This window comes from Thrips palmi, unplaced genomic scaffold, assembly GCF_012932325.1.
Source record: "Thrips palmi isolate BJ-2018 unplaced genomic scaffold, TpBJ-2018v1 HiC_scaffold_15, whole genome shotgun sequence".
Taxonomy (NCBI): Eukaryota; Metazoa; Arthropoda; class Insecta; order Thysanoptera; family Thripidae; genus Thrips; species Thrips palmi.
Window position 1 is genome coordinate 7747818 of NW_023144624.1, and position 16953 is coordinate 7764770.

Below are 16953 nucleotides of genomic sequence, written 5' to 3' on the forward strand. Positions count from 1 at the left end.
CGACCGAGTCGGCCCTGGTCGGCCCTGGTCGGCCCACGCTAAAAGGCCAGAAAGACGAGGGTCGCGAGGGGCTCGCCGACAAGCTCACCCGGGCCCTGGGCCTGGCCAGGACTGCATGCCAGCCTGGCCGACCTCTGGCCCGCAGGAACCAGCAGAAACATTTCATCCCTCTGCCTGCTGGGCTGCTGCTGCTGCCGAGGCTGCGGCGGCAAGCCTGCGGTCGGCGCCACTGCTAATTCCGTGTTCCCATATTAAACGTAACGGCCCGGCCCGGAGGTGTGGAGGGCGGCGAGGGCTAGTAGGGTGGTCCGGAAGGGTCAGGCCTGGCCCTGCCCTGGCCTGCCCTGCCCTGGCCGGCAGAGGGCTTGGCGTTGCAATATGTGATAAGAGGCCCTTGACTGCGACGCCTCGCCGCGTGCCCCGTGGACGCGACACGCCACGCGCCTCGGGTCTTTGCCAGTTTTATGTACTTTACCCCGCGACGCCCCGACGCCTCCCGCTCCCTCCGCCTCCCCCGATCCTCCCCAGCCTCTTTATTCGCGCGCGCCTTTCATCTTTCGGCCCATCTGCCTCGCCGCCTCGCCGCCTCGCTGCCACGGCAGTGCCGCCCCAGCATTTTCTTTGTCGCGGCCGCAGATAGTCTTGCGCCCTAACGTGCTCGAGACGAGGGCGGGGTGAGTGCACGCCGGCCACGCCCGGCCACGCCCGGCCACGCCGGACCCCGAGAGTGAAAATTTCCGCACTATCGCGGCGCGCCCTCGTCGCCCTCGTCCAAGCCTTTGCGTACCCACCCCCAGGCAAGCACACAGCCGGTACTGTACGTGCGCGTGCCGAGCCAGGCCGAGCCGGGCATCAGCATCCAGGCACGAGCGTGAGGCGCAGCGCCTTATTATTGTTATTATGACGCGCTCGACGAAAGCAGAAGCAGACAGCGGGATATTAAAAAAGTTGGGCGGTCGGCGCCTCGCGGTGGAGGGCGGAAGGCTGCACGGAACGGCTGCCCGCCGCGGGCTTGCTTGCCTTCCTTGCGGCTAGACGCAGGCAGGCACGGGTTAAGTTACGGCAGGACCGCGGCCACGCCATGGCTACTGGCTACGCGGCCAGCCCCACTTTGATACTTCCAGGTCGCGTTGCCCCTGCCGAGCGGACGCTCTCCCTGTTCCGTCGTTTGGGTTTACTGGGTTTACTGCGCTGCGCCCACTGCAGCGGTTGCGCAGCCCTTCGGTTGGCTGGCCGGGTGGACCCGGGCGGTGAGTGCATCATTCAAGTTTTTCGAAAAACGGGCGAGCGGTGTTTGTCTGCGTCAGATTGTCCCGGAGCGGCCAACTGAGGGAAATAAATGCACGGGACGTTCAACTTCGCTCCCCGTCGCCCCGCCCCCGCCCCGCCACTTTGAGGACGCCGACACCCCAGCGCCCGCGTCAACGCCCTTCCCTTCCCCGCCACTTGAAGCGTTGTTTCTAATTTGTTTCTCCCTCTTTTGCATTTCAGGTTCGATAGGCTAAGCAGTCCGACAAATCTTTTGTGTGGCCAGTCTTCGGGCCAGAGGGACATTACCGATGCAAATTACTCAAATCTCATTAGCTGTATGCTAGGAGCTCAGAGAAACTGGGCCTTTGAGACAGAAGTGCTTTGGGTCGCTGTCAACTGAAATGAGCAATCAGATAAATATATTTGTTGATTTGAGATTTATTAAACTATAAATAATGTGAGAATTGTGATGTGATACAATCAATAAATAATGACACAGCTTGAAGCATACAATTTATAGAATAAACAGTGGAATCGCACAAAAAAATGTTAAGTGAGCACATTTTCCAGCATTCTTTTCTTTCTGCCAAATCATTGCCTATTGCCTCTGTTCATCATCTTGTTTTTATTCATTTTAATGAGTTTTGATAAACTTATGCAAGTAACACACCTCTCAGCAAATTGTGTTATAAATAGCTTTATAATATTGTCACAACTAAAAATCTTGCATGGCTCTTTAATTCTTCTATACATAATTTCAATGAGTCATTTGGTAGGAATGCTTGCTAGCTAGTCAAATATGATCAAAAAGAATGTCTACAAAGAGACTGCAATATACAGTACTAACAATAAGAGTATACATAATGGAATCTGTGAAAACCAGGACAAAATACTGCTCAAAGTCTAGTTTTTAACAAATGATTATTAACAAGTAAATACAACTGAAATAAATGTATGCAAGTAAAACTGTTTCACCTCTTTTTCTGGAGATATGACTGCCTTTTCTACAAAACTTCTGCAGTTATCTCTATTTCACTGCAAACATGTGTCAAGGGTAATAAGCAGCAGTACAAAGGTCACACCACACATGCTCCCATCCTAGAAAAAAGTTTCTAGGTAAAGGACATAAGCAAATCAACCAACCTAAATACATATTAGAGCAAGATGGCCGTAATTTTTCATCAACGAGCAGATACATAAAATCACAAAGCAAATATAATCCAACTAATCACAGCCAACGGCAAACTGAAAGGCACCTCACCAACACCGTTTGAAGTTAAAGTACATACACCCATAAAGAAAATGAGGGGTTCTGCTAGATCATTGATACAGACAACTTGTATGTGTAAAATTACAGCTAGACATTTTTCACAGGCTCATAATAAAAAAACAGGAAACCAGAATTTTGTTTAGACAAGAAAATATAATAAATGCAGTTTCGAGAATAGCAACTATCTGACACATTAATGTTTTTAAAACGTGTCTTAGCCTAGTCCTTAAATAATAGTTTTAATTTTACCTATATAGTTAGGAAAAAAGAAGCTGGAGAATTTCCTCACTATTCCAGTCTTCTTTATAATGTTGGAGAACAATACGATAGTTTTGGGGGCTCTTTTTAAAATGACAACGCTGGATTTCTTTACCACTCTGAATGAGATACACAACATAATGAAATGGCTGCTGAAGCTCAAAGTTGATACATACAATTATGTACAAAACTTTGTTTCTCCTTTGCAGAGAAGTTATGCTTTCATTACTTGCTAAAATAAAACAAAAAGCAAGTATTTACTATTGAAGCCCCATGCCCACAAAATTATAGAAAACAAAAAGAAACACTTATAAATTGATCAATGAAATCTTGTGCACAACCCCAAAATTATCCACACAATTATTCAATGTGCACTTCATAACATGATTGACTGATCCAAAGGATGTTATGATTAAATTAATGACACTTTCACATTTAGGACAAAACCTACACTGCGAAGCCAGATTATTTACAGTACTACATATGTCTTGTAATAAATATGAGCATGAAGAACATACACAGAGCATCTCTCATTACAATGAAGCTTTTGTGTAGTAGCTTGAGATGGGTACCATCTCTGTAATTTTCAGAGTACAGTTTAACAGTTCAAACTCAAATTTAACCTAAGGTTTTAATCTGTGTGAAAATTTACAGACATATCAATTTGCTGCAAGAGATGCCATAGCCCGAATAAGAGCAGCATTTTCATCCCGCAACCTCTCTCGTTCAGCTGCCATATCACGTTGGAGCTGTGTAATACGCTGCTCCAGAACATTGATTTTGTGGTCGCGATCTTCTAGTAGGCTCAGAAGACGGCGGTTCTCTTCCTGGGCTCGCTCTAGTAACTGAAATGAAGTCAAAAGCACATGTATATAGGATCCAAAGTAATCATCTAGTTAAAACTTGAAAAAAAAAATGAAATAGCAAACATTATTAAAGACTTTACCTCTTCTGGGTTTTCTCCTGTGGGAGTACCTGGTCTTCGACATTGAGGGACACTGCTTACAGTGGAGTCTGACTGGTTCAGACTATCCAGATCCTGGTTGTCTTCATCATCTGCCTCTAAATCTGATGGGCTGGTGGAGAAATAATGTTTCATTGTTAAAAATAAGATTAAATCTATGGACATTTGCATCTATGTTTTATTCATGCAAAAGGAAAGATGGGATGAAAAGATTTAGAGTATGCACTATTTAACTTCTCTACAGATAATGTTTCATCTTACAGGAAATGGCTACCAATACGGGTAACGCAAGATATTGGGAAAGAATAAGATGGGCAGAGGATTATCAATTAAAACAGAGGTCCAGAAAACTGAAGAAAGGAAGGAAAGCTCTGGTGCTCATTTTGGGAGACGATCACAATACACTATCATTATATTGGTGTGAAATAAAACCTACATTTGTTGAAGGGGTCAGGCAGAATACAAAACATTCAATTATAGACACCACAATGAAGTCTGTATATTCTCATTCCATGCTAAGGTTCACAAGGTTTTTCTTTGAAATGTGTTGTTCACATGAACACGCCATGCATAATTTAATTAATAAAGTAAGATCCTCACTTGAAAACAGACAGCAGTGGAATTTCAGAATGCATCAACAAATATTGGGCATTAGAACTCACTGTGAAGGGATTGTTATATCTGTAGGCAATATAAAAATGTAGAGAAAAATTTAAGATGAAACTTAAATTGAAAGATACTGAAAAAATTCTTTTGCATATCACAAATTGAGTAATAAACTTTTGTCTTTTCACAAGTTTGGGTGTTTCCTTGTGCATGAATTTGATTGAAAGAAAATAATCAAGTGAAAGTACTTTGTACATTCTCAATGCCCTAGAGCTATTTCTATAAGACATCAAACCCACCGAATGGAATACCTAAATAAAGGTACACTGATTCTAGAAAGTAAACACTTTAATAAGAATCTTACCTTTTGCTCCTTCTCTGAGGAAAGGTTTTGCAAACTGCTCTTTCCTGTAATGAGAAAAGTAAGGGCAAATGAAAGGAGGCAAAAATAAAGGGAGGACACCTTGTGGCAAGCAAAACTTCAACTTGATGAAATTTACCTCAGGAACTGATTCATGCGTCAGATGCTCATTTTGAATTGTGTTGCGGCGAGTTTCAGCAGTAATTGAGAGAACATCACCTTCATCTTCTCCTGTGCTGCCTCCAGTAGACTAAACAAAAGGAAAGCATTAAAGAAGAATATTTCCTAATTCAAAAGGATCAGAAACAATAGATACACAATACAACAATGTTTAAAAAAAAAAAATTGTTTTAAGGAATATACAAACCTCAGTTGATGGTAGATGAACAACCCCAGTGCTGCGGCGCTTTTCACGGAGTTTTCGTCTGTCCCGTGGTTGCTTTCCTTTGTTAAGATGATTAGGCCTAAAACAGACACCTTTATGTGAGAAACAGTTTTTGCAATGATTCCTACTATCACTGATACCCTCAAAAGAACGTCCTCAACAAGAATAAAACACAAAAAACTCTACCTGTTTAGATGATCAGCAAGAGGCTGTCTCACAGGAACATTTCTATTCACTCGTTTTTCTTTGGTTCTACTTAGGGGCTTTGGGCTAGCGTCATGTTCACCACAATTGGGGCCCCCAATATTCAAAGACTCCGACACTTTCATCTCACTGAGGCTGTCATCAATTTCACCTGCACAAAAAACAAAAAGTGATGAGTTAAGCAGAGGAAGACAATCATCAAATGATGATGTGCAACTTTAGTAAGAAGGATCAAAGAAGTACAAACCAACTCTCGTGGTGGGATTAACAGTTCTCGCTCGAGCGGTCCTAATCCTAGACCGTCTGGATGATAGTTCAAAATCATTTTCCACATCCTCCTGACTTACAGAGCTGGATGCCATTGTTAGCTAAGAGAAAAATAATTTTCAGAGTAAATTAAAAGAAAAATCACAGGAAAAAAATCATTTTTCGCACCCATGAAACTTCAAAACATTAGGCCACAACAAGGGGGAAAATAGTTTACAAAAGAAATTGACTGAACACATACAGCACAGGGATGGAAAGCTGTTGTCATAAAACAGCCACAACAAAATAACTGAACTAAAACTAAAATAGTCTTTGTGGCCTATTGGCAGATAGAGTGGCAACAAAAGGAAGAGCAAGAGGCTTCGCGAGAAATAACAGGAAACGATTAAAGAGAAACATAAAACCTCGCAAAGAACAAACCTTAAATAACTACGTTGAAAAGGCGATAGTTAGAAATTGAATGGCATCACACAATACAAAGAAATTGCGTGCTGAGTGAAGCAATACTGCCACGGTTGACTACTGCTTGCTGCTTGCAAACAAGTCACCCTACAGATTTCTTTTCTTCTTTTATTTCTATTCAACCCCCATTTCTACTTTTGGAACCTACTTTCCAAGAACTATGAGGAATTGCATGGCCCGAAAAGCGAGTAAAAATAGCAAAACCACACAAACATTCTTTTTTTGAGGCTTTGGAGGAACAATATTTTTAAGTGAACAATATCGAATTAGAATGTTATAAGACCTCAGCAGTGAATTGCAATGCTTATTAGAATTTTACAGCACTAGTCCATGTATGAGAAATAGTACATCCGTTAATGTTGTGGATGTAAACCACTTTTGTATGGTTGTTTGTGTGAATAGAAAAGTTTTCTAGAGGCTGTAATAAAAGTGAGTACTATCGATGATCTATGTTTCATGATCTTTGTTGAAATTTATTATGTAACCTTACTGCGCTATTTGGTTTAATGATCGTTCTCCTGTCTGAAACTGGCTGCATTGTTTTGGAGGTTACATTGAAAATTATTTTCGTTTCTGTAATTTTATCTTTGCTTGTCTCTTTCTGGAATAAAAGATAACACTCAATTCCGAAGCCCAATTTCAACTTTCATTAATTTCAATGACTGTCACGTGGTAGTGTCTAACCCTGTTCTTTCATTTTCAGAATGGGTAAACATGAAGTTGGAACGCCTAAATATATTGCCAACAAAATTAAAGCCAAAGGCTTGCAGAAACTTAGATGGTACTGCCAGATGTGCGAAAAGCAGTGTCGAGATGAAAACGGTTTCAAGTGTCACATGACTTCAGAGTCGCACCAAAGGCAGCTTCTCCTTTTTGCAGATAATGCATCAAAATACCTCAACACGTTTTCAAAGTTAGTATTTCCTTACATTTACTTCTGATTTTCCTGTAATGTCCAGTAATCCTCACAATTTATTTCCTTAAAATGTTTTTCAGGGAATTTTGTGATGGTTACCTGGAACTTTTAAGTCGCCAATTTGGTACAAAGCGCGTTCCTGCTAACCGTGTATACCAGGACTACATAGCTCACCGGGAGCATGTGCACATGAATGCTACAGAATGGGAAACACTAACAGACTTTGTGAAGTATCTTGGTAGAGAAGGAAAATGTGTTGTAGACGAAACAGAGAAAGGGTGGTTTGTGACTTACATTGACAGGTCAGTAAACTTATTCCAACTTCAAAACGGAACAAATTTTTTTGTACAAATTCAACTAACTTGGCTTTCTTTTGTTTTGTTTTTTTTTGTTTGTGTTTAAAGAGATCCTGCAACAATTGCATTCCAAGAAGCCATGGCTAAGAAAGAGAAAATGGATCGTGATGACCAAGACAGAATGATGCAATTTCTTGAAAAACAAATTGAGAGAGGTAAAGGAGCTGGTCCCTCTCACGAACATGTTGCAACAGAATTGGTAAGGGCAAATGAATCTGAACAAATTAAACTGAATATTGCTCTAAAGAAAAAAGAAGAAGATGAGAAGCGCAAGCCCATTACCCCAGGGGAATTTAGAGTACCAACCAAGAAAGCACCATCAAGTAGTGGAAGCACTTATGGTGGTGAGAAGAAAGGAGAGAAAAGGAAGGCATCTGCTCTTGATGAACTCATCAAAGAAGAAGAAAACAGGAAAGAAACTGCCCGACGAAAACCTAACTGGCTAACAGAGGTACTACTACTGCACTCTTCTCTGGGCAAGAACTTAATTATTTTTTATTGTTTGGTATAAATTTGTATTTGTTTCATTTTTCAGAACATAGTTGTGAAAGTAGTTACAAAATCCCTTGGAGAGAAGTATTACAAACAAAAAGGTGTCATTGTTGCTGTTCAAGATAAATTTTCTGCCATTGTACGTCTTTTCGATTCAAATACTAAATTGAAGCTCGACCAAACACATTTAGAAACTGTAGTTCCTGCTAAAGGTAAGCTGATTTTTGGTTTAGTTATCCCTTTAAAGCACCTTTCATTTTGAAACCCTCTAACTTCTTGATTTATGATTTACAGGTCGGCAAGTATTAATTGTTAATGGTGCATATAGAGGGAATATTGCCACACTAGAGACTATTGATACAGATAACTTCTGTGCTTCAGTTAAAATAAGTTCAGTGAGTACAAGTTAGAATACTGCTGTTCTTCTGACTTATTTATATGTAGAACATGTATACTAATTTATTTTATTTTTAAGGGTCCTCTGAGTGGAAGAGTCATCTCAAATGTGGAGTATGAAGACTTCAGTAAATTGCACACAGAATAAAATGTGCTCTTTTCTTCATTTTAAGTGAATGCATTGTAACATAAACTTATAAATAACAACATTTCAAATTTGTCAAAGAAGATCATTTCTCTGCATTTTATTTTAATTACAAATAAATTACAAAAATATGTATTTACAGAGATATATAACATGTCAGTTCATTTATTTATCCAATCTCACTTATGGAAATCAATGAGACTAACTGCAGTTCGACTGATTTGACCCCGTCGTCGTCGCGACTTTTTTTTGGTGGTCAGTGGTTGTGGTAGCCCAGCCCCGTACCCATGTGCGGTAACAGCACACCGCAGCGCACCGAGCCCATCTTTCCGTCAGATTGCTTGCACCACTTTTGGACTTGCCGGCGAGTAATGCGAACAGAATAGTGTTCAGAAGAAGGGTCGTGGGGCCCGTCGGGCCAGCCCGGACCCCACATCGCAAATCCAGAAACCCGTGACTCGCAATACGGGTTCCTTCCCCTCTTCAGGCCGGCTTGAACGGGTCAAAGTCCCCCAGATTCACAATCTTGACACTCTCATCCCACAAGCGTTTGGCCACCTCCAGATCCTCTGCCCTGGAAGACGGCTGCTTCACTTTGCAGTCGCTGGAACACACAATGTAAATCGGAGGTGAAAACTGTGAAAAAGGGAACCAGAGTGACCCGGTAGGGCAGGGCTAGTCCGCTAGGCACACGCACCTGTAGTACAGGCCGGTCTCGTTGGCGGCCTCCTCGTCGATGCTGCAGTGGATGGTGGTCTGCGCGCCCTGCACGGGGTTCTTGAAGATGGGCCTGAACAGCATGCCGATGGCGACGCGCGCCCCCTTGAAGTACAGCCCGTCCAGGTGGCGGCCCAGCTCCGTCCTCACCACGCCGGGGTGCACGGCGTACGTGGTGACGGCGGGGCCGCCGTTGGGCCCCCGCACCCCCTCGAGCCGCCTGGCCAGCTCCTTGGAGAAGAGCACGTTGGCCAGCTTGCTCTGCTGGTACGCCTTGAACGGCTGGTAGGAGCGCGTCGAGTTGAGGTCGTCGAAGTCAATGCGACCTGCGCCACGAGAAAGAAGAACAAGTTAGACTGGAGGGAGAAGGAGGTGCCTTCGCCGCGCTGGTTCGCTGGTTCGTGGCCTACCCGAGGTGTGCGCCAGGGAGGACAAGGTGACGACGCGGGCCGGGGCGGACTGGATGAGTCGCGGCAGCAGCAGGCACGTGAAGAGGAAGTGGCCGAAGTGGTTGACGCCCAGCTGCATCTCCAGGCCGTCCTCAGTCTCCATGCGCGGGCACGCCATGATGCCGGCGTTGTTGATGAGGATGTGGATCTTGGCCTCGGTCTCCAGGATGTCCCTGGCGCACTCGCGCACCGACTGCAGGTGCGCGAGGTCCAGCCTGCGCACCACCAGCTGCCCCGCCCCCGCGGTGTCCGCGATCCCCGCGCGGATCTCGGCCGCGGCCTCCTCGGCCTTCTGCACGTCGCGGCACGCCATGACGACGCGGGCGCCTGGACAGACAGAGTTAAAGACACGTGACAAAAGGTTCCAAGCAGACGACAGCATCGGACGGGGCGGCGTACGCACCTATCTTGCAGAGGTGCATGGCGGTCACCTTGCCGATGCCCGTGTTGCAGCCCGTGATGACGGCCGTCTTGCCGTCCAGCCGCGCCGTGCTGCGGCACTTGCCCGCGAACAGCCCCATCCTGCAGCCCCGGTGTCCTGCAACACACAGCCGCGTGAAAACCTCGAGTCGGGTTTGAAGTCCAGGCTTGAGTGACTCCAGGCTCGACCCCTGGAGCCTGCCCTTGAGCCTCCGGGCGTGTCCTGCGCGGGCCGCCTACACCGTGTGCCCTGGGCACGGCGGCACGGCGCGGACAATGACAATGACAATGCGCAGCGGGGGCCGCGTCTCGCGGTGCGACGCAACCGGCCGCCGGCCCGGCCGCCCCCGCGCGAGGGACTCGGCGCCGCGAACTCGAAGCAAGCCGTGCCCGAGTCCAGCCCGGGAGAACGGCTGGGACGACAATCGGACGGCGACGGCGGTGAAGAGTGCGCGGCTTATCACTCACCGCGTGCCGCGTGCCGTGTGCCCTGCGTCAATAACAAACACCTGCCGATGCGGAAGGCCGGTCAGTCGGTTAGGTTTTGGCGGCGGCAGCGGTCTTTCCACGTTTCAGCGCCTCTGAGTCTTGGCAGCCCGGCTGGGTGGCTGGAGTGACGTAGTGCGATACCCCGGCCGTCGACACTGCGACACTTGTTCCTCGACCCGGCAATCAGCTGCCCATTGAATAAGTGGCCGGCTCTGGCCGCGGCCTGCCCGGCCAGTGACACGGAGTGACACGTCCACGTCCGCGGGACGGAGGGGAGGGAGGCCCCCGATCAGTGTGGGCATCGGAGGACCGCGTTGACGATTTCCTCCAAGTGGCGCTTATCAGGGATCAGCGGCCGCACTGCAGGTGCTCGCTCGGCTCGGGGACTCGGGGGGCGTGACAGACTGGCGCCACCCGCTAGCGCCGGTCCAGAACCTCTCTGGTCCTTCCGGGCGACGGTGACTGGTGGCCGTGCACGCTGGAAATGGGACTTGAGGTGCAACGAGGCACTACTGCTGCCAACGCCGCGCCGCCGCGTCGCGCCCTCCAGACGCGTCCAGCCGTGTCGGGTTCGGTTCGACTGCACCGAGTGGCGGGGCCGGGCCCCGCCGCCATGGGCCCCGCCGCCATGGGTACCGGGTACCGGTCGCGGGGCGCGGACGCGGAGGAGGGGGAGGGAGAAAGCGGGACTGGCGCGGCGTGCCGAGCACACTGCGGCCACGCGGCACGTCGCGTTCCAGAGTTCCAGGCTCCAGGTCGGGCTGCTGGTTTACGAGAGCGCGGCCGACTAAAGACTGGAGTATCCCGCGGCCGTCGTTGCACTCTTCGGCACCTCGGCAGTGCAGCGGCAGTGCTGCGGCAGTGCCGCGCGGCGTGACGGATGGCGCCCCGCTGTGGAGCACTGTGGAGGGAAGAACAAGTTGCGCAATGGAGTGCGGCTGGTCTGCCCGGTCTGCCCGTCGATCGCCGCGTCTAGGTCTGCTTGATAACAAAATCCCTGCATCGGCATGGGCGGGTCCTGTGATAGCAGGCATTGTTGGCAGCCATCCTCGCGCAAGCCCTGCTTCGAGTTGAGCAGAGCGACCACCTCGTCGTTCTCGATGTTTTCGCTGGTCACGTTCTTACCTGCAGTTTATGCGCGAGTCAGGTGTCTGCGAGACGCGAGGCAAACAGGCCGGCACGATCTGGCGCCCTTACAGTGGCATCGCACACGGGCCTGTGTTGGCAAAGCCTGGCAGAGCCTGGCAGACCCAGGGCAGACCCTGGCAAAGCACGCGCGCGTCCTCGCCGCGCTCACGCGCACACGCCTACGGCTCGCCCACAGCGGACAGCGCGCCCCGAGCCCCGCCGAACACTAGCTAGCACTACGCGGCGTGCAGCAGCAGCACGACACAAGACCGCCAGCACCGCCAGCCAGGACGGGCAACAGCTGACTGCCCCGGCCAGGCTTCGGCCCCACCACCGCGAGCTGCACCGGTGCCACCGAGCCAGCACTCCCAGCTGAGCGGCCCGCGGACGCGGACAGTTGCAGTCCCCCTTCTCTTGCCTTCCCTCTCCATTCCACTCCATTCAAGCAAGCGCCGCGCGTCGCCTAGATTTACCGCTGTTTTTGTCATCGGCGGCGTCCTCGATCGGAGGAACGGCCCCTCGTTCCTTCGGAAGAACCCTCTTTTTATTTTTATTTTTTTGTGGAGGGGAAGTGTTTGACCTCGCTTTATTTTGGTACGAGGCCTTGCGAATGGCGACTCTCTTGGGGGAAACGGCCGAGAAGAGAGAAGGGCAGGAGGGCCCCCCAGTTGACACCCTCCCCTACTACGCCTGCACAAGGCCTGTGCTGTGACAGGCGGCAGGCGGCGGCGGCAAGCCCCGCGACCGACAGCCGCCCTCTCTGTACACTAGTCCGACCGCTTCAAATAACCCCGCGGATACAGAACCGAGCGTCGCGCGAGGCTACGCTATGAGAAATTTCGCATTCGTGTGAAAGAAAAATTTGTTCATGAGAAATTGTTTAGTCTTTCATCAGGAGGGAGTGGTTTCACACTTTGTTTTATTTTGCGGTTAAGCGGTTGTTGCTCCTTCAGTTCATTAGTTCAAAAATCACCTCTCGAACATGCTACTTTAATTACTGGAACGTGACTGAACTAATGTATTTTTAACTATGGGAAAGAGACTGACTTCTGATAACTGTCCCTAAAATCCAACCAGGTACTTTCAGAGGTTATGTTTATATTTCGTGTACCATTTCTGTTCTGTTCTTTTATTTCAAGTCGAAATAGTTGTTCGTTCGTGCGTCCGGAAAGGTGCCCATGTGGAGGCGAATTCAGACTAGCACTAGGAGACTGTTCCTTGCCTTGGGCCAATTTTTCCGCACTGTGTTGACAGGGCCCTGTCATGATGACAGGTCTACACATATTTGTAGTCAAAGCTATACCGAATTCATATTTTGTCTGACAATTTCTTTTGACTCTATTATTTATGTCTAGGTTTTCCTCATGCAATGTTTTCCTTGTCTTGAAATTAACTGTTGTACATTTTTTAGGGGTATATTTAGGATATCTTTATGTTCAATATCTTACCAGTTTCTTTTCTTGTTTTAATCGTTTCAGCCTTACAAGAAACCTCTTAACATGGATCGTAAATCAGTGGACTTTGAAGCTGGACGTTCAAAAGATGCAAGTTCAGATTCGCTGGTCTCTGATTCTAAGTCTAGTTCCCTGAATTCAAAATTGGGACAAGAATCGGTATGTGCCTTACAAGTTCCATTTAATGTGTTTTTGTTGTTGTTGTTGTCTTTCAATGTTTTGGGGGGATCTTTTAAATGTCATTGATCCATGGTACTGGTTAAGAGCAACATTTTAAGCTCAGGCTGCATGTCATTTTCATATTTGTAATATTGTCTCTCTTGTATAACTACTCTTTAGTTTCATTTTGCATGTCAGGCATGAGGCATGTTCTGTTCAGTGTTTGTATGATTGTATGGTATTGCATGGTTGCCCACAGGCCAGTTCTGGTAAAGTCTCTTATACTTCAGCCAGCACAGCATCAATTGGAAACATGATGCCTCCAACTGATAATAAACTACGACCCAAAGTGAGTTAAGTGCTAGAAAAGGGGTGTTTCATGTTTTTTTTTTTTTGTTTTTTTAGTTTTCCTGTTGAAAGGATGTAGGATATCTTTTGGAAAAAATGTCAGAAGTGCTTATAAAAACTTGTTCCTTGACTGTTTTTTTTTCTTTGTGGTTGCAGCAGCAGCAGCCGAGTATTGTTGAGCCAGGCCAATCAACTAGTAGACCTGATGACCCTCCTCTCCTTCCTGGAGAGAAAGTTATGGGAGTAGCTAGGGAAGTTACATACCTCTGTCCATACAGTGGTCCTGCTCGAGGTGTGTTGTCCGTCACAAACTACAAATTGCACTTCCGCAGTATGGACAGGGATACACCATATGTGGTGGAAGTTCCACTTGGAGTTGTGAGTATTCACTGGTGTTCTTAAAATAATTTTAGAAGAGGTCATAAACTTATTATTACTATTATTCCAGGTAAGCAGAGTTGAGAAAGTGGGAGGTCAGTCAAGCCGAGGAGAAAATTCATATGGAATAGAACTATTTTGCAAGGACATGAGGAATTTAAGGTTTGGTCATAAACAGGTATGTAAAATTAAGTTTGCAATTCACTGTGAATTTCGTAACTTGATAAAATTACTGTACTTTGTATATCTTTTTTCTTTTGTTTTTCAGGAAAATCATTCTAGGCGAAATGTGTTTGAAAAACTACAACAATACGCTTTCCCTCTTTCACACAAACTTCCTCTATTTGCTTTTGATTATTCTGAAACATTTCCTGAGAATGGATGGAATGCACTTGAGCCTATTGCTGAATTTAAACGAATGGTGAGTTAGGCACTTGGTAGGGTGCTTCATTATAGAGTTACCAAAAAAAGCAAACTTTTATTCTTGTTCTTGTATTCTTTATTTCCAGGGTGTCCCTAATGACATGTGGAAGATCACGAAAATTAATGAACATTATGAGATTTGTGATAGTTATCCAGCTGTGTGGGCTATACCTGCTGCAGCCACGGACGATGATGTACGGGCAGTGGCCGCTTTTCGGTCACGAGCACGCATTCCCGTTCTTTCATGGATTCACCCAGAAAGTCAAGCAACTATTTGCCGGTCTGTTAAATTTTATTATTAATGGCCTTTTTTTTTTTAAAAAAAAAAAAAAAAAAAAGGTAATTTGCCTAAGTTCTTTTTTTATACAATAAATAAAACTTTTTATTTCTAAGCAGTTGCTCTCAACCACTGGTTGGTGTTGGTGGTAAAAGATGCAGAGAAGATGAGCGATACATTCAGCTTATAATGGATGCTAATGCCCAGTCTCATAAATTGTATATAATGGATGCCAGACCAAGGTACTTGCTTTACCCCCTTTTGAACACGTCAAATTATGTGTCTAGTGCAATCAATTCAGTATCTTTTTTTTTTCTTGTCTCAGTGCCAATGCTATTGCCAACAAAGCCAAGGGAGGAGGATATGAATCAGAAGATGCCTACCAAAATGCTGAACTGTTTTTCCTGGACATACACAATATTCATGTAATGCGAGAATCCCTCAGAAAACTGAAGGGTGAGTGAAGTGTCATTCTTCTTGTTTTGTTCTTCAATTTTGACCATATTTTTGTTGATTTTCCTCTTACCTGGTTCCTTTTAACTCTTTTTTCTAGAACTCTGCTTCCCAAACATTGAAGAATCTCGTTGGCTGTCTGGTATAGAGGGAACATACTGGCTTAAGCACATCAAGTATGTGCTTACTGGTGCATGCCGCATTGCCAATAGAGTAGAGACCCACAAAACATCTGTACTTGTCCATTGTTCTGATGGGTGGGACCGCACTGCACAGGTGGGTTCAGAATCACTTTTACTTCTTTTCAAATTTTTTACAATCCTGTAAAACTAATAGTCATTGATATATGTTTTTCTTAGCTCACTGCTCTTGCTATGCTGCTTCTTGATCCATACTACCGAACAATTAAAGGATTTGAAGTGCTTATAGAAAAGGAGTGGTTAAGTTTTGGTCATAAATTCCAACAGGTAACTACACCTAACTGGGCTCATCATTCGTTTCCTTATTTGCTAGCCATATTTTTAATTTTGTATCTTTGTAACTTTGCAGAGGATAGGCCATGGTGATGATCACCACTCTGATGCAGACAGATCTCCTGTCTTCTTGCAATTTATGGATTGCGTATGGCAGCTAACACAACTTTTCCCTAATGCTTTTCAATTTAATGAAACCTTTTTAATTACTATTCTTGATCATCTCTATTCTTGTCGTTTTGGCACCTTCCTCTACAACAGGTAGACTTTGATTTGTAATGATCTCAATTTTAAAAACAATTTGAAAGGTTTTTTAAAATGTGAATTACCCATTGTTTTGTGCTCAGTGATCGAGAGCGGGTACAAGAAAACGTCAAACAGCGTTCTGTGTCACTCTGGTCATACATAAATAGCAGTATTGACAACTACCGTAATCCACTGTTCCTTCCTCACCATGGTGTTTTGGAACCAGTTGCGAGTATACGTCTCATATCATTGTGGAAAGGCCTCTACTGTCGTTGGAACCCAGGAATGCGTCCCCAAGTAAGATTTTGAGAGAACTTTTGTGATGGCTGTTCCAATGCTGGCCTCAGGTTTAACATTTTTTCTAAATTTCAGGATCCTGTATATCAAAGAATACGAGAGTTATTGGTGCTCAAAGAGCAGCTTGAGAAGCAGGTGGATGAGTGTAAGCAAGAACAGAAAGCCAGAGTCTCTCGAAACATGCCAACCCCACCACGCTTGGCTTCCCCTGTCCGCAGCTAGATGATCAAAATTAATGGTAGGTTATTAAACATTCTGAAATTTTTGGACGATTGTATATTTTTATTTAATCTCATACTTCATCTTGTTGTAGGAATGGAGTGACACTTATGTGTATTATTTTTAATTCAAGACAACTTTAGCACCAAAGATAAGACCCCCTCAACTGGGTATTGTTGAAGATTTGAGAATCATATATTTTTGCAAGTTGTGAAACCTTGGAAACTAATCTTTTCTATTTTTGTGTTATGTTGATGGGCGAATAAGGAGTTATATATACATGTTTATAATCTAGAACTTGCTCTTTGTAGATTGTAAGCAATAACCTGATACGCTTGACTGCATCTCTTGTATATTTTATGTACTATAGCCCAAAAATTTTGTCTATGTAAAGCACATGCACATAAAAAAAAATAAACTGACAAACAAAAATTTTATTTCTTTTCAATTAATTTTCCAATCAACGACTGATCAGCTTACGCCTCCTCTCCCTCGCAGAAAGATGATGAGACAATCATCTGCGGAATGTGAAGATGGCAGAATATGTGAACATAAATATTTGGCTTTGGGCTGCCGTGCCAAACTTCTGCTTATCGACGCCTGTCGTCGCAAGAGTCCTTACTCGCAGCACCTTACGAGGCGCGACAACGGCGCGCATGTCGTCAGCGCTGGCTGTTGTTATTTGTGAAC

The 16953-nt window shown here is 45.6% G+C and overlaps 4 protein-coding genes and 1 long non-coding RNA gene across 7 annotated transcripts; 3 read left to right on the top strand and 2 right to left on the bottom strand.

Moving 5' to 3' along the window:
* Positions 1 to 1016: 1016 nt before the first annotated feature.
* LOC117640939 lies at positions 1017 to 1756 on the top strand. The gene is made up of 2 exons (XR_004587468.1): positions 1017 to 1250; positions 1492 to 1756. It is a non-coding gene; the product is annotated as an uncharacterized LOC117640939 (long non-coding RNA).
* On the bottom strand, positions 1672 to 6142 carry LOC117640938 (PRKC apoptosis WT1 regulator protein-like). 2 transcript variants are annotated; one of them, XM_034377973.1, is made up of 9 exons: positions 5987 to 6142; positions 5547 to 5667; positions 5282 to 5450; positions 5078 to 5174; positions 4850 to 4960; positions 4714 to 4757; positions 4344 to 4424; positions 3726 to 3855; positions 1672 to 3624 (listed from the first exon to the last, which is right to left on the bottom strand). In XM_034377973.1, exons 2-9 carry the CDS (start codon positions 5659 to 5661, stop codon positions 3439 to 3441), a joined length of 933 nt encoding a protein of 310 aa, XP_034233864.1. In that variant the 5' UTR covers positions 5662 to 5667; positions 5987 to 6142; the 3' UTR covers positions 1672 to 3438. The 2 variants fall into 2 exon arrangements, with proteins under 2 accessions (XP_034233864.1, XP_034233863.1); XM_034377972.1 differs by lacking the exon at positions 4344 to 4424.
* Positions 6143 to 6306: 164 nt separating this feature from the next.
* Positions 6307 to 8480, top strand: LOC117640936 (DNA/RNA-binding protein KIN17). The gene is made up of 7 exons (XM_034377970.1): positions 6307 to 6457; positions 6732 to 6941; positions 7025 to 7246; positions 7349 to 7751; positions 7836 to 8004; positions 8087 to 8187; positions 8268 to 8480. The coding sequence occupies exons 2-7, from the start codon at positions 6733 to 6735 to the stop codon at positions 8334 to 8336; spliced, it is 1173 nt and encodes a 390-aa protein (XP_034233861.1). The 5' UTR covers positions 6307 to 6457; position 6732; the 3' UTR covers positions 8337 to 8480.
* Positions 8418 to 11855, bottom strand: LOC117640937 (retinol dehydrogenase 13-like). Its single transcript, XM_034377971.1, has 5 exons — positions 11534 to 11855; positions 9903 to 10037; positions 9461 to 9826; positions 9031 to 9376; positions 8418 to 8937 (listed from the first exon to the last, which is right to left on the bottom strand). Exons 2-5 carry the CDS (start codon positions 10018 to 10020, stop codon positions 8817 to 8819), a joined length of 951 nt encoding a protein of 316 aa, XP_034233862.1. The 5' UTR covers positions 10021 to 10037; positions 11534 to 11855; the 3' UTR covers positions 8418 to 8816.
* A 520-nt stretch (positions 11856 to 12375) lies between these two features.
* LOC117640935 (myotubularin-related protein 2) lies at positions 12376 to 16700 on the top strand. 2 transcript variants are annotated; one of them, XM_034377968.1, is made up of 15 exons: positions 12376 to 12613; positions 13015 to 13149; positions 13409 to 13498; positions 13654 to 13875; positions 13946 to 14053; positions 14144 to 14296; positions 14385 to 14578; positions 14695 to 14817; positions 14901 to 15031; positions 15129 to 15304; positions 15388 to 15495; positions 15578 to 15762; positions 15849 to 16044; positions 16120 to 16282; positions 16358 to 16700. In XM_034377968.1, the coding sequence occupies exons 2-14, from the start codon at positions 13036 to 13038 to the stop codon at positions 16264 to 16266; spliced, it is 1947 nt and encodes a 648-aa protein (XP_034233859.1). In that variant the 5' UTR covers positions 12376 to 12613; positions 13015 to 13035; the 3' UTR covers positions 16267 to 16282; positions 16358 to 16700. The 2 variants fall into 2 exon arrangements, with proteins under 2 accessions (XP_034233859.1, XP_034233860.1); XM_034377969.1 differs by lacking the exon at positions 13409 to 13498 and having other exon boundaries at positions 12382 to 12613.
* The last annotated feature ends 253 nt before the right edge of the window (positions 16701 to 16953 follow it).

What these genes read in the sequence shown, in the direction of transcription:
- LOC117640938 (XM_034377973.1), bottom strand. Translation starts at nt 5,661, where the DNA reads ATGGCATCCAGCTCTGTAAGTCAGGAGGATGTGGAAAATGATTTTGAA. An exon ending in CCACTGCTGTCTGTTTTCAA is followed by an intron (nt 3,856 to 4,343) that starts GTGAGGATCTTA and finishes TTTCTCCACCAG; the next exon opens with CCCATCAGATTTAGAGGCAG. An exon ending in CAGGAGAAAACCCAGAAGAG is followed by an intron (nt 3,625 to 3,725) that starts GTAAAGTCTTTA and finishes ACTTCATTTCAG; the next exon opens with TTACTAGAGCGAGCCCAGGA.
- LOC117640936 (XM_034377970.1), top strand. Translation starts at nt 6,733, where the DNA reads ATGGGTAAACATGAAGTTGGAACGCCTAAATATATTGCCAACAAAATT. An exon ending in TACCTCAACACGTTTTCAAA is followed by an intron (nt 6,942 to 7,024) that starts GTTAGTATTTCC and finishes AATGTTTTTCAG; the next exon opens with GGAATTTTGTGATGGTTACC. An exon ending in TTTGTGACTTACATTGACAG is followed by an intron (nt 7,247 to 7,348) that starts GTCAGTAAACTT and finishes TTGTGTTTAAAG; the next exon opens with AGATCCTGCAACAATTGCAT.
- LOC117640937 (XM_034377971.1), bottom strand. Translation starts at nt 10,020, where the DNA reads ATGGGGCTGTTCGCGGGCAAGTGCCGCAGCACGGCGCGGCTGGACGGC. An exon ending in CATGCACCTCTGCAAGATAG is followed by an intron (nt 9,827 to 9,902) that starts GTGCGTACGCCG and finishes CTGTCTGTCCAG; the next exon opens with GCGCCCGCGTCGTCATGGCG. An exon ending in GAGACCGGCCTGTACTACAG is followed by an intron (nt 8,938 to 9,030) that starts GTGCGTGTGCCT and finishes TGTGTGTTCCAG; the next exon opens with CGACTGCAAAGTGAAGCAGC.
- LOC117640935 (XM_034377968.1), top strand. Translation starts at nt 13,036, where the DNA reads ATGGATCGTAAATCAGTGGACTTTGAAGCTGGACGTTCAAAAGATGCA. An exon ending in GGTGGGACCGCACTGCACAG is followed by an intron (nt 15,305 to 15,387) that starts GTGGGTTCAGAA and finishes TGTTTTTCTTAG; the next exon opens with CTCACTGCTCTTGCTATGCT. An exon ending in GGCACCTTCCTCTACAACAG is followed by an intron (nt 15,763 to 15,848) that starts GTAGACTTTGAT and finishes TTTTGTGCTCAG; the next exon opens with TGATCGAGAGCGGGTACAAG.